Genomic DNA, 15,061 nt, shown 5'->3' on the forward strand with positions numbered 1-15,061 from the left:
CAGAGGGAACATGGTGGTGTCTGGTGTGTTGACGAAGTGTTATGTAACGGAAATGGGTGAAATGTTGGTGTGAATTGGTCCATGTCTGGTATTGTGTGTCAGATGGGTAGTGGTGGAACATTATGCGTAGGAGCATGGACCTGGAGGACATCAGTCAGTGATGGACGGATCAGTTATTAGAGGTTTGGGGAGATTGGCGTGCTGTACAACGTATGTCAGGTTGGCGGATAGCATGCACCTGATCGGTTCAGGTGACGCCCATCTGCCCCAAACAGATGCCGTCTCTCCCAAAAAACATCTAAATTGTCTATTAAACCGGAATGGCGAGTGTCAAAAGCAGAGGAGAGCCAAGTGTTGAGGGTAAGCAGCCTGCTGAAACTGCCCATCTCTCTGCTACAGGTGGGGGTGGGGCCGGAGATAAAAACACTCACCTGGAACTGTGACAAGGTTTTAAGAAAATGGGTAAAGTCCCGCAATAAAAGTTCCAACTGCCTGACGAGGTCATTATGTCCTGCGTGGATAATAATCCTTTTTGCGTGGGGATGCACGCTGAGGATGTCCGGGATTTTCCCTGTGATGTCCATGACGGTACCGTCGGGGAACGACAGGGTGAAAGCCCCCCTTATGCAGACATACGTCACGATGGAGACCCCAATGACGATAGTTGTGGGAGCATCCGCTCTATCTCCAGGGGGGCATGCCAGCTCAGCCGCCCCGACACCCACACCAGGACCAGGAGGGAAGGCTGTGGTGTCCGTCAACGGGGCCATGATGTCTGTGACCGTAGAAACAGGCGCAGATCCCTGGTACGGGTCCCCGGCCGCCGGCTTCTCGCTCACAGACAAAGCTGCATACTTATTCAAGAGCGACAAGCACGAGGAAGACGATGCCCCGCCATGGGTCCCGCTCGGGGGCCTCTGCCGCCTGCGGACAACCACTTTGGTCCAGGGGTCCCCTTGTTAGGAGTTGAGCAGGCAGGTCACTGACAACTGTGTGCCCGAGTGCCAAAGGGATGTTCTGTGGTCCGGGCTCACCGGTTACGAGGACTCTAGCCAGTTGGATAGCGTTGGGAGACAAGACCCGATGGTGGTCAGCATGGAATCTTTCCTCTGCAGCTCGCCCAACATTCTTTCAATGTCTTCGAGAAGGTCAGCAATCCTTTTGTTTGCCTTTTTTAATAATAGTTCCACTTCCAGCAAGTCAGAGTCTGATGTTGGCATGGCGAGTGTAGCTACCCTAGCCTCCAGACAGCGTGAGCGGTCCAAGTTAGCACTTGGAGAGATTTGCTAGCTAGCTAGCTAGCACAGAGCTAGGTCCTGGTTAGCACTTGGAAGATCACCAGTTGCACGTCTGATGTCGTACGCCAATGGGATGAAAAGTAACAGTTGCTAAGCAACCTTACAAACGAACGATGTTCGATGCAATCAGTACGCCGCGTCTACTCACACGTCTCCTCAAAGTCCAGATTCACTCCTCCAGATTCACTGTACATGCATCAATATGGCATCATCAGCATCGCCAATCAGGGTGGGAACCTCTGGGTACCTCACGATACAACACGCGATACAAGGCTCACCATAACAGTTACCTCACCGTATGGCGATACAGCGATTATTGATATATTGGTCAGGAAATAAATCTACGATAATCTACGACACTGACATTGAAGAGAAAAACAGATACTCTATCATGAAAAAATAAACACGGTTTATTGTGGCACAATCTGTCTTAACAGAGAAAATATTTTGGTGTAGAATTTCTGTGAACAAATGTGTGAACATTCCTAAACCAGTGCTTCAATTATTTTCTGTCATGCCCCCCTGATTCAAAATACTAGAGAAAGTGATAATATTTATTCCTTTATCTGAACTTGAAACTGAAAGCAGGAAACTGCAACAAAATGGAGAGCATACAAGCTTCAAGATTCAAATGTTGAGTACTATGAGTACATTTGGTAGGTCTGCATTGAAATGGCTTCATTTCAGTGGCGTCGCAAGATCTTGCAAGATGTATCTTGCAAAACATGAAAAGATTTCTCATGGGTACTAGGAGTGGACAATAAAAGATGATAAATGGAATGATAAAAAACGACAACTCGCATCCATACAGGCAGGAAGGGAGTTCACTCTGTGCATTGCTTTCAGCCCCTTGGTGCGTTCCATAAAACAACAGCATGAACGGAGTAAGCCCTTTTTACCAGTTAGAGTGTCTCTGTCTTGGTGGATGGAGACGGGGCTGCTAGCATACACGTGGAGTGCAGAGGAGTAGTAACGTAGTAATGGGTAATTGCCATATATTTTTTCATTGTACTTAAAATCTCATATCATATAAAGTCTCGTACATCATCCCATCTCATGAACCGAGTCACACCAGTAATAATAGGGTGTTGAGGACGACACAACGGCCATGATTTATGAATGAATGTATTTTTCATAAACTAAAATTTTGCGACTTGGCAGCATGAAGTGGTGCGGGATGAGTGTAGCGCAATAATATTCCATTTGTTTTTACAATATGGCAAGGGTCTGTAACGGAGGAGATGCATTGCATACAGTGGTGAAGATACAATGCTGTAGAAATAAACATGACTTGATGAATAGTTAGACCTACCAGCACAATGGGCGTGTAGCTTGTCTCCGAAGGAAAGGTGAAGACCGTTGCCGTGGTAATGGGACTACTCGGGGGCGGGGTCACAATCAGTCCGCTTGTGCAAATGTGTACCTTTCAACAAAGAAGACAGACGTGAGCTCTCGTTCAGACAGCCTTTCACTCGGCTGTCACGGCCTGCCATGTTTCCTCCCGTCAAGTTGCCGAGTGGCTTGTCGTGCACGACCGGCCATGTAGGTGGAGGTGGCGGTGTTGCGGTTGCGAGGTCACGCTCACTCCCTCTCTCCACTCAAGACTGCACCCAGCCGCACTTTTTTTTGCCCATCATCCACAATCCTTACATGAGACATGAGCACACGCCTTTCACTCTTCTGTGTGTGCTAGCATGAGGCAGCTAACAATACAGTGTACCTCCAACAAGGTTTTTGGGTTTTATTTTAGGAACGCTCCAGTCGGGGTTTCATGCTGCCGATTCCAGTACCGATCATCCATGAGTGAGATCAGCCAAACTCATGGATTAACTACATTTTCCACTTTAAGTGTAATTGCTCAAGGGCACAATATATGTTCGCTGATAATCGTCTGGCTCGGTTCATTGTTAGTCTTTTGGCAACGTTTGCTGATACTCCTCTCACTATGTTAACTCTTTTGGCTATGTTCACTGCTATTCTTCTGGCTAGGTTAGCGGCTACTTTTTTGGCTACGTTCACTGATATTCTTCGAGCTATGTTTGCTTATACACTTTTGGTAACGTTTCTCAACACTCTTCTAGATACATTTGCTTGTACTCCTGTGGCTATGTTCGCTAGTACTCTTTTAGCTAGGTTTGCTGATACTCTTCTGGCTATGTGCACCCCTACTCTTTTGGCTACGTTTACTCATACTCTTATACCTACGCTAGCTAAGTTTGCTGATGAATCCTTTGGCATGTTTGCTTATGCTCTCCTCATTAGGCTAGCTGATACTCTTTCGACTACATTTGCTGATACTATTCTAGCTAGGTTTTCTGATAGCTATGTTCCCTCTTACTCATTGGCAATGTTCGCTGATATTCTTTTGGCTATGTTGGCTGATTTTCTTTTGGGAACATTTGCTGATATTCTTTTGGCTATTCACTGATATTCTTGCAGCTATGTTTTTTGAGAACATTTGCTGCTGATCGTTTTGTCTTCGCTTGCCGCCGACAAGCTGTCAACAGATGTGTTTCCATTTCAGTCCAAATTGTGCAGCTGAGCTCAGACAAATCGAGTGTGAGTGCATCCGACCGTATCCAAAACCTGTGGCGGCTGGCGAGCGTAAAGCAGCTGTGAGTCGCCGTCATGCGTGGTTGGCTGCGGGGAAACCTCGGGCAGATGTTTTTACATGCACGCATGATCTCCAATGCTTTGCTGGAGCAACGTTGCTGCTATCATGGGGGTGTTGTGATTGGCCAAAGGAGGAGCATAAAAGACAAAGAAAACCGTCGAAAACATTATGAGAAAGTCCAGCGTCTTGAGTGACTTGTCAATGACTATGCAATACCACAGAGTGCCATCTCGAGGGTCAGTTTGTATTATGCTTCCATGACAAGCATCTTACCTGCGAAGGCGCGCTGCAGGAAAGACCCCCGCTCATCTCTCCGATACGAGCGGCGGCCGTGGGGTTGCTGGAGCTGATGAGGACCGGGCCGCTAATCTCCATGGAGTGGCGCTGCGGGGGAGGGGCCAGCACGGGCTTGTGGGACATGGTGAGAGAGGTAAAGGAATGTCGCTTCTTGCTGTTCTTCTTGTCCTGCTGGGCGCCGTTGCTCTGGGGCCCCGACGAGGCTCCCTCGCCAGACTCGCCGTTGGGGTCGGAGGGCTTGTCCGACTCAATGAGCTGCCGTGCCGCTGAGTTGAACTGAGGAGGGGGGATGAAGGGACATTGCAGGGGCTGGTGGTGAGAATTGAGCTGATTGTATAAAGACCCTGTCCTAATCCATCAGACATTGCATCCAGCCAGGGCCACATGGTGACAAATCTGACATTATGGAAAATATGCTGACAAGTTTTGTTCCTCATAATAAACTGCTCCAAAAAATCAAGGGAACACTTCAAGTCAATCACACTTCTGTGAAATCAAACCATCTACTTAGGAAGCAACACAGATTTCCCATGGTGGACAGCAAGACAGCCCTAATACATTTGATTTGGCCTCTACGATAAAATACATTTGATTTGCTTTGATACATTTTTGTGATTATGTTGTGAGCACGCTTGTGGGACTCCGGAAGCGGCTGACGGGTACCGTCAGGCCAAACGGCATGCAGCTTTGGCGGTTGTCAAGGCAAGCGTAGTGGGAGGAATTCGGTGAGGCCATGGAGCACGACTTTCAGTCGGCCTCAAAGAGGTTCTGGCAAACCGTCTGGTGCCTCAGAAAAGGGCAGCAGTGCCCGGTCGACACTGTTTACAGTGGGGATGGGGATGAGGTATCTGGGGTGGTCAAAACGCTCCTCAGTGGCAAAGCTCCGGGGGTGGACGAGTTCCGCCCAGAATTCCTCAAGGCTCTGGATGTTGAGGGACTGTCTTGGCTGGCACATCTCTTCAACATTGCGTGAAAGTCGGGAACAGTACCTTTGGATTGGCAGACTGGGGTGGTGGTCCCTCTTTTCAAGAAGGGTGACTGGAGGGTTCCAACTATAGGGGGATCACACTCCTCAGTCTCCCTGGGAAAGTCTATTCCAGGATGCTGGAGAGAATGGTACGACCATTGGTCGAACCTTTGTTACAATGCGGTTTTCTTCCTGGTCGTGGAACACTGGACCAGCTCTACACCCTCACGAGGGTGCTTGAGGGTGCATGGGAGTTTGCCCAACCAGTCTACATGTGCTTTGTAGACCTGGAAAAGACATTCGACCGTGTCCCTCGTGGCGTCCTTTGGGGGGTGCTCCGGGAGTACGGGATTGGTGGCGCGCTACCACGTGCTATCCTGTCCTTGCACAAACGGGGCAGGAGTCTGGTTCGCATTGCCTGTAGTAAGTCGAGCCTGTTTCCGGTAAACGTTGGCCTCCGCCAAGGCTGCCCTTTGTCACCGACTCTGTTCACAATTTTCATGGACAGAATTTCTAGGCGCAGCCAAGGTGTTGAGGGAGTCCGGTTCGGGGGCCTTACAATCTCATCTCTGCTATTTGCAGATGATGTGGTTCTTATGGCTTCTTCGGGCTGCGACCTTCAGCGTTTACTGGGACGGTTTGCATCTGAGTGTGAAGCGTCTGGGATGAGACTCAGTACCTCCAAATCAGAGGCCATGGTTCTCAGTCGGAAAAGGGTGGAGTGCTCCCTCTGGGTTGGGAATGAGGTCCTGCCCCAGGTGGAGGAGTTTAAGTATCTCGGGGTCTTGTTCACGAGTGAGGGACGGTGGGAACGTGAGGTCGACAGACGGATCGGCGCAGCCTCTGCAGTAATGTAACTGTACCGGACCGTCGTGGTGAAAAGAGAGCTGAGCCGGAAGGCAAAGCTCTCAATTTACCGGTCGATCTATGTTCCCACCCTCACCTATGGTCATGAGCTTTGGGTCATGACCGAAAGAATGAGATATCGGATACAGGCGGCTGAAATGAGTTTCCTCCGTAGGGTAGCTGGACTCACCCATCCGGGAGGGGCTCAGAGTAGAGCCGCTTCTCCTTCACATCGAGAGGAGTCAGTTGAGGTGGCTCGGGCATCTAGTCCGAATGCCTCCCGGACGCCTCCCTGGTGAGGTGTTCCGGGCATGCCCAGCCGGGAAAAGGCCCCAGGGCAGACCTAGGACACGCTGGAGGGATTATGTCTCACAGCTGGCCTGGGAACACCTTGGTGTCCTCCCGGTGGAGCTGGAGGAGGTGGCCGGGGGCTGGGAAGTCTGGGCTTCCCTACTGCTGCCCCCGCGACCCGGATAAGCGGAGGAAAATGGATGGATGGATGTTGTGAGCACATTCAAGTATTGATAGAAAATTTCATTCATTCAGATCTAGGATGTGTTATTTTAGTGTTCCCTTTCATTTTTTTGAGCAGTGTCATTTCTCAAATTGACAAAATATTTTCTTGAACATTTCAACTGCATGCTCATAAAATGGCATCATTTTTCCTCTTAATATTGCAGCTTTGACATTGAATGAATGCATTGATTAAATAAATTCTCAATTTATTATTTACATTTTAAATCAATTATTAATTTGAATGAATTAATAATGTAATCATGTAACAAACTCATTTATTTTAAAGTAGTTTACAATGTTGACAAGCTAATAAGAGTAAAAAAACAGGACAAAATCACATGAAATATGTGAAAATGGCATTTTAAACAACGAAAAAACACAATTAGTGAAATAATGATTAATTATTGCGAACTACTGTGGGCACAATTCACACATGATCTCAAACGGAAGTAACAAAAGTGTGGATATTTGGATTTTAAGAATGGATTTTGGAGGATGAGGAGCTGGTATCGGACGTATGGATCCCCACATCACTAAGATGTCCGCACAGTAACCGGAGACTTGGAAGTCAAATGAGGCTGAGGCGGTCCACTCCCTGCTGCAGCTCCCACGTCACAAAGCCCCAAAGGAACACAGTTTGATGTGCTGCTATTTCCGAGCTTGCCACTTCAAATCATCCAGAAATAAAACTTGAAAGCCACCTACTCTCTGACCTGGATCTCAGCACACTTGCACGCTCGAGAACAGTTTCCTTACCTCCACGTACGTGATGGGGAAAATTCCAATTTTATCTCCCAGCATTCCCTCGGCCCAGTTTTCATCCACTCTGCGGATCACAGTGAGAATGTCATCCTGAAAGAGAGGACGTGAAAGAACATCCTTTATGCTCCAGGAACAAATAACGAGGCTCTTTAAGATGCTCTTTCCTTCCCGCTGATGTGTCATGTGTCTAACCCTTCATGACGCCCCATCTTGCCCGACGTGGCATGCCTTAATTACTGCCCATCATCAAGCAGCCAAGGAAAATGTCATTCATCATCATTATGCTGCCTTTCTTTGCATCACCTTGGAGAAAGGCAAGCAGTCCTTGTCTGCCTCCTTGTCTTTGAGCTCAAAGTCGTACAGGGCCTTGCACTGGGGCGGCGGCTGCGGCAGCGGCTTGATGACCTGCACAAAGTTGGTGGGGAAAAAGCCGTGGGCCCCTCCCATCTCGCCATGGTACCAGTTCTCGTCCACCTGCCGGCGCAGGATGATGATGTCACCCTTGCTGAACTTGAGGTCGCCCGGCTCCTTGCCGTCGTAGTTGTAGAGCGCCTTGGCACACGGCAGCTGGGGAACACCCTGGAAATCGGGTAATCACACCAACGTCACTCAACTGTTTTACCAGTGCTATTATAGCAACAACTTATTTCCAGATGCAGATGGATTACTTCTTCTCCTAGTGTGGCACAGGGGGCATTTGAAGCTTGCAGCATATTGTAAAAGTCTCATTTCAACCGGAAAAAAATAACAGCAAAAATGGGAAAATCAGCAGTCAGCTGCAGCAATCAATCCGCTCCAGACATCCAAAACACATTTTACAGACAATACAGTGGTACCTTGGTTCATTGGTTTTGCGTCATATTACATTATTTTGGCTAAAGTTTTACCTTGACTTCCGCATCCGACTTCTGCATAGCAATCGGTTTGTTTACATCACCATGTGGGATCACATGGCCAAAACAAAATGCAATGTGGGCGCCATTTTAAGACAACAAATATCAGAGTTGTAGAGAGATACATTTTGAGTAGTTACTGAGGAACTCATGAAGAGCTAATGAGTAGTGGTTAGGGTTACTTCTGTAATTGTGTGTACCTTATTGTAAAGTGTTACCACATGATTTGACAAAAATACAAAAGAAAACTACAAACAATTATTTGTAATTTTTGGAAAATGAGGTTGGTGGAAAAAGTAATAATTGAACTTGAATAAAGACAAAATACCGTAGGAATAAAGTCATGATGACAAAAGAAGAAAGTTGAAAGTGGTGAATGGTTGTTTGTCTATATGTGCCCCGTGATTGGCTGGCCACCAGTCCAGGGTATGCTCCGCCTCTCGCCCCAAGACAGCTGGGATAGGCTCCAGCGCCCCCTCGAACCACGTGAGGATACACGGTAGAAAATGAATAAATGAATGAATGAAGTTGAAAGAGTTGGGGAAAATGAGAAAAAAAATACGGCTGTACTTTGAGAGTACAGCAAGTTGAGAAGAAAAGGCTCAGTTTTATGAGAATTAACTTGTAATATCATGAGAAAAATTGTCAATTTATCATTCATTTAGTAGCACAGAGTTGAAGTATTAAAGAAAAAAAATGCTATTTTGTAAAGTTGTAATATCCCCCCCCCCCCCCCCCCCAAAAAAAAACAAACAAACAAATAACTAATAATTACTAATAATTGTCAATTTTGTCAAATTAAGTTGCGGAAAAAGTCCTAATATTTCAAGAAGAAAATGTGTGAAGATTACAAGTTTGTTGTAAAAATGTCTTTCCTCATTAGAATACAACATTTTTCTTTAGTGTTTCAATTTAAAAAAATGACTTTTTTTCCTCACAATATCCCTACATTATTCTGGTAACTTTTACTGGTTAGATTACTACTTTTCATCTCTTAATATTTTGACTTTATTCTTGTCAAATGACTGAATCTATTCCATCTTTTTTATTTGTAGTTTTCTTGTTAAATGATATTTTGGGCCAATAAAAAAATAGCGTGGGCTGCAAATGGCCCCTGCACAGCATGTCAGACACCTCTGGTTTAAGGACACCAGCTTAAGCAAGTGAAGAAGAACAGGCTATGACGGGTCTGAGGGCGGAAGAAGATACTAAAAGAGAAGTCACAGAAAGGGAAATATTCTGTATGTGGGATATGAAACGAGTTTGTGGAAGAAACAAAAGCATTTCAGGGAGTTGCATGCTGAGCAACAACAAATTTTGATAAATAAAGAATTGATGCCCAGTGAAGGACCCCCTCCATGAAGGTTTTGTACATTACCCCCCAAGCCTGAAAGGGCCATTGAGAGGATGACAATCCACGGAAAGAGGGCGGAGCCAGTGGGGGGTAAGCAGGCAAGAGAAGCATCAATGTCCTCCATTGAGGGTGGGTGTTGATGGGGGGGGGCTCCCCTCCTCCACTGCTGGACATTCTAAGCAGTGATGTGAATCCCAAACAGCAGCATCATCTTGGACAGTGGCGGAGTGAGCCAGGGAGCCAGGGAGGCAGGGAGGGAGCCAGGGGCTGAAGAATAAGCCTGGAACACTGGACTCTGGCTGCAGGCTAATGAAGCCTTTGGAGGAGAATGAGAAAGGGGAGAACGGGTGCTGATGGTGAGCCGGCCTGACGTTACCTTGCTGCACCATCACACGGGTACACAGGCAGCACAAGCAATGAGCCTCCTTTCAGGCCCGGCAGGGACAACCCGTGAGGAAATTGCAAATGGGAGCAAATGACAAAAAGCCCTTGTGAGGACACGCTAAACAATATGAAATGTCTGTGGTTACATAATTGCCTGTGATGAGCGCACATTGTCTGCTCTACTGCTAACAATTACGGCATGAAATTGAGGCCCTATCCACACGGAAACGTTCCTGAGATATATATAAATTTAATTAAAATTTATATATATAAATTTGTGTATATACGTATATATATATATATTATACGTATATATACAGTAAACCTCGGATATATCGGACTCGGATATATCGGAAATTTACTCACAACGGACAGATAAAAAAGAACCAATTTTTCTGTAACGCATTTCCAATAAAAATTCCTTGCATATATTGGATTTTTTATAACGGATTTCGCCTATTTCGGACAAAATCTCCAGTCCCGTTCCAATGCATTTCCATGAAATTTCCCTCGCATATATCGGATGGCCGCATCGTGGCACTCCGATTCGCCGAATCGTGACAGGCCGCTATACAACGTCATTTGCAGCGTTTGCAGCGTTGCCTGCGCATCCAGGTACATTGGAAACATAGTCAAGGAAGTGCCTTTTTATAACAGATAAAATCTGATTTACGCATATATCGGATATAAATCCGGTATATGCGTAAAACGGACATTTTCCGGTATACGCATATAACGGATTTCGCTTATATCGGACAAAACCAGTGGGAACAATTAAATCCGATATATCCGAGGTTTACTGTATATACATAGTATATACACACACAAACACACAAATTTGGGTGTATATATATATATATATACAAATTTGGGTGTCTGGAATGGATTTATTGGCTTTAATGTGGAGCCAATAAATCCATTCCAGACACCCACGTGTGGAGTTTGCATGCGTGGGTTTTCTTCCGGGTACTCCGGTTTCCTCCCCCATTCCAAAAACATGCTAGGTTAATTGGCCACTCCAAATTGTCCATAGGTATGAATGTGAGTGTGAATGGTTGTTTGTCTATATGTGCCCTGGGTACACCCCAGTCCAGGGTGTACCCCGCCTGACACTTATATTTTACATCCGTAACACACATTTCTGCTTTGAACAACAACACATACAGTTAGGTCCATATATATTTGGACACTGACACAAGTTTTTTTTTACCCTTTTACTGAAACATACTCCAAAGATGGTGATATAATGGACATAGACATAAAGTGCCGACTCTCAGCTTTCATTTGAGCGTATCTACATTCAAATTGGGTCTAGCAGTTTCAGCTCTTTAACATCGGCCACCCTCTTTTTAAAGGGACCAAAAGTATTTGGACAATTGACCAAAAGGCCATTTCATGGGCATGTTTGGGCAATTCATTCATTATTTCGCTATAAATTAAGCAGATAAAAGGCCTGGAATTGATCTGAGGTGTGGTGTTTGCATTCAGAAGATTTTGCTGTGAAGACAACAGACAACATGCGGTCAAAGGAGCTCTCCATGCAGGTGAACCAAGCCATCCTTGGCTACAATATTAGGAGTGGCAAAATCTGTAGTTTGGTACATCCTGAGAAAGAAAGCAGGCACTGGTCAACTCAGCAACGCAAAAAGACCTGGACGTCCACGGAAGACAATGGTGGTAGATGATGGCACAATCATTTCCATGGTGAAGAGAACCCCCTTCACAACAGCCAATGACATGAACACCATTCTCCAGGAGGTAGGCGCATCAATATCCAAGTCTACCATAAAGAGAAGACTGCACTAAAGTAAATACAGAGGGTTCACTGCAAGGTACAGGCCGCTCATAAGTCTGAAGAATAGAAAGGGTAGATTGGACTTTGCTGAGAAAGATCTAAAAAAGCCAGAATGTTTCTGGAAAAACATTCTTTGGACAGGTGAAACAAAGATCAACCTCTACCAGAATTATGGCAAGAAAAAAGTATGGCGAAAGCTTGGAACAGCTCATGACCCAAAGCACACTACATCCTCGGTAAAAAACAGGGGAGGCAGTGTGATGGCTTGGGCCTGCTTGGCTGCCAGTGGCACTGGGTCACTAGTGTTTATTGATAATGTGACACAGGACAGAAGCAGCCGGATGAATTATGCGGTGTTCAGAGACATTATATCTGCTCAGATCCAGTCAAATTCAGCCAAATTGATTGGGTGGGGTTCATAATACAGATGGACAATGGCCCAAAACATACAGCAAAAGCAACCCAGGGGTCACTTGTTAAAAACTAAACTTAGGACAGAAAGGCCCACAAACAAACAGCAAATAAAAGCTGCTGCAGTCAAGGCCTGGCAGAACATTGGAATGGAGGAACGTTGCGTTTGGTGATGTCCACGAGTTCAAGACTTCAAGACTTCATTGCCAGCTAAGGGTTTTCAACCAAGTATTAGAAATGAACATTTAGTTTTCAGTTATTTAATTTGTCCATTTACTTTTGAGCCTTTTGTGCTTTAATTCCTGGCATTTTTATGCAATCTTTTTGTTCAACCCGCTAAATTAAAGCTGAAAGTCTACACTTGAAGTACATCTGAACTGTGTCATTTCAAATACATTGTGGTAGTGTACAGTACCAAAAATATAAAAACTTTATTTCTTTATGGACCTAACTGTACATATTCAAACATACTGAGTCAAACAAAGCACACTCTTCCGCGACGTCACCGCCACCAGCTTTTAAAAAAAAATTGGTTGTAGAATGTTGATATTTGGTATATATATGGTATATATATATGAATATATATATATTTGATATTTTTTTACATTTGACATATTGTGGTTGCAGCAGAAGAATGGAATGTTTTGTTCATATTTTGTTAATCGATGGTTTGGTGGGGGGTGTACTGTATTCGGGCACATTTGCCAAGCAGCTGGTGTGACGCCACGGAAGCCAATAGGGGTTTTTTCCCCCTCATGGTGGAGCATTTGGTGCAACTAGAACCGACCTGAAATGTCTTCCTGGGAATGTGTTTGTTTCAAAGTTCTGAAAGGGCGTTAACGTCACTGGCAGGAAAAAAAAGTGTAGTTGATTTGCTCACCCAGGTAATCTGGCGTCATTGGTGGATTTTTTTTTTCAATTATCAGTTATCGGAGTTATTTTTAATGTAATCAAATGTATCGGTCATAAGTCATAATTCACTAATTTCGACCTAATAATTATGGATGTGGCGTAATTATGCAAAGAACTATCGAGTCAACCTCTGACAACATATCGATGGGCGACGGAGTCGAACCAATGCAGTCTGATTTCACTTCCAGCCTCCTTCGTATTAGCGTTGTAGCTTTCCTTTCTCTGCTGCTCTCTGTACTATTCTGGAACAGCAGTTGGCAAACACACCTCTCAAGTCGTACAAGAGGAGTGGCTGATCCTCTGGCCCACCCAGACCAGCCAGAGGCCCGGCCAGGTAAAGCATCTAATGCACACAAAGGGGAGAAGGCTAAGCATCCCATAATATAGGACTCTCATGCGTGTCTGCAGGCAGTATAAAACACTTTCCTTTTGCAGGCTAATCCTTTGCTTACTCGGCATAACCGTGTAAACGTCAAGAATGTTTTGATAGACTTCATCTCTCCAGACAAAAATCCCCACGTAGGTAACTCCTGCTTGTACACATGGAACCCCCACCTCAGGAAGGCTTTGATCATCTTCCAGGGCCCAGGTTCCCATGGGCCCCCCTCAACTTCAGCTCAAGTTGCTGGCAGTGTGAGATGAATGGTCTCTTTGCGTACACGAGGCCCAGCCAGAGTCTCAGGGCACCGGCGAGAACAGGGATAGGCCCGTTATCTACTTGCGGGCACGAGGCCTGTGATAATAACAAATGAATGATTTCATCACACAATAAATGTGCAATGGTGTCAGCACCTTGGCAACGACATCAACGGAGTGAGTCTCTGTCTGGATGGGTGGAGGGTAAGGATTGAGCGATACATCGGGCGGCCGATATATTGGGCCGATATTTGCGTTCTTTACTTGAATCGGTATCGGCCGATACGCGCATGGGTTCGCCGATGTATTTTTTCGCCACATGATTTACAGACAGGCATCCGCCGGGCAGCTTTGTGTTTGCCGGAGGACCATGCACGGGTACCCCGTCCCCACTGCTGAATCATAACAAGGGCACGTTTTCAAATTTTAATTAGCCTCTAACAGTTAAACTTAGTTGAAATAATGCCACCTGCTTTGAAATAGCATGAACGCCTAGTGCATACAATATACGTGCTTGAGAATAATGTGGCGCTCGAGGGACTTTTAAAGCAGAGAACAATTTTTATTTCACAAATTAAAGGATAAGCTTGCTTTTTACACCATAAACAGCCCATCACGTTTCACTGGGTGACCGCTAGGCATAACAGTTTAAGTCATGGTGTGACAACAAGAAATCCCAAAAACATCACATACCAACGCAACAGACGAATAAAAGCACTCTCACTAGTTGAGCAGAACAAGAATGAACAACTATGCAACTTTAACTACAAACCGACGAACTATTTACATCGACGGTGCCGTAAAGCACGCTGGGAACCAGGAAGTGCTCCCAGCGACGCTACAATATAGGTTAGTTTGTGGGTCTGAAAACCAGGAATGCCGCTGAATGCTTCATCTTTAAAAGTGCCTACCGTTGGAATTAGGGAGCTGTTGATGTAGTTGGAGGCTAATATGTACAGCTGTTACCAACACCGCTTTAATGGCAACATTGGCAATTCAGTCCCATGGTGTTTGGAGGAGGAGGAGGCGGGGGGCGCATCACACACACAGTCATCACATCGATGCTAGATAAACTTAAACTACGACAGAAATGTTTTGCACATGGTTTAATATTTATTCATTTTTAAAGTTGATAATGCCATTTAAATGTGTGTTTAAGAACGCTGAATCATACTGTTTTTTCATGTAAATTGAGGGAGCAAAAGCACTATCGGCCACAAATATCGGCCCAAGCAAAATCGGCCATCGGCTAAGGGTGATGGAAAAAAATCGATATCGCCCCCCAAAAAAATCGGTCGATCCCTAGGGGAGGGTGCAGATGAGTGTCATGTAGCAGAAATTGTATGAGTATATTGCTATATATTGTTGGCATTTCA

The 15,061-nt window shown here is 45.4% G+C and overlaps 1 protein-coding gene across 1 annotated transcript in view; it reads right to left on the reverse strand.

The window, feature by feature from the left end:
• Positions 1-15,061, reverse strand: part of sh3rf1 (SH3 domain containing ring finger 1) — a 50,896-nt gene that overhangs the window by 13,627 nt on the left and 22,208 nt on the right. Inside the window, exons 3-6 of the mRNA XM_058074416.1 lie at positions 7,604-7,879; positions 7,295-7,390; positions 4,186-4,485; positions 2,611-2,721 (exon numbers count right to left, since the gene is read on the reverse strand). Coding sequence (XP_057930399.1) covers positions 2,611-2,721; positions 4,186-4,485; positions 7,295-7,390; positions 7,604-7,879 — 783 coding nt within the window. The remainder of the gene's footprint in view (positions 1-2,610; positions 2,722-4,185; positions 4,486-7,294; positions 7,391-7,603; positions 7,880-15,061) is intronic.

The sequence above is a fragment of the Doryrhamphus excisus genome, chromosome 5, assembly GCF_030265055.1.
Source record: "Doryrhamphus excisus isolate RoL2022-K1 chromosome 5, RoL_Dexc_1.0, whole genome shotgun sequence".
In the NCBI taxonomy this organism is placed as follows: Eukaryota; Metazoa; Chordata; class Actinopteri; order Syngnathiformes; family Syngnathidae; genus Doryrhamphus; species Doryrhamphus excisus.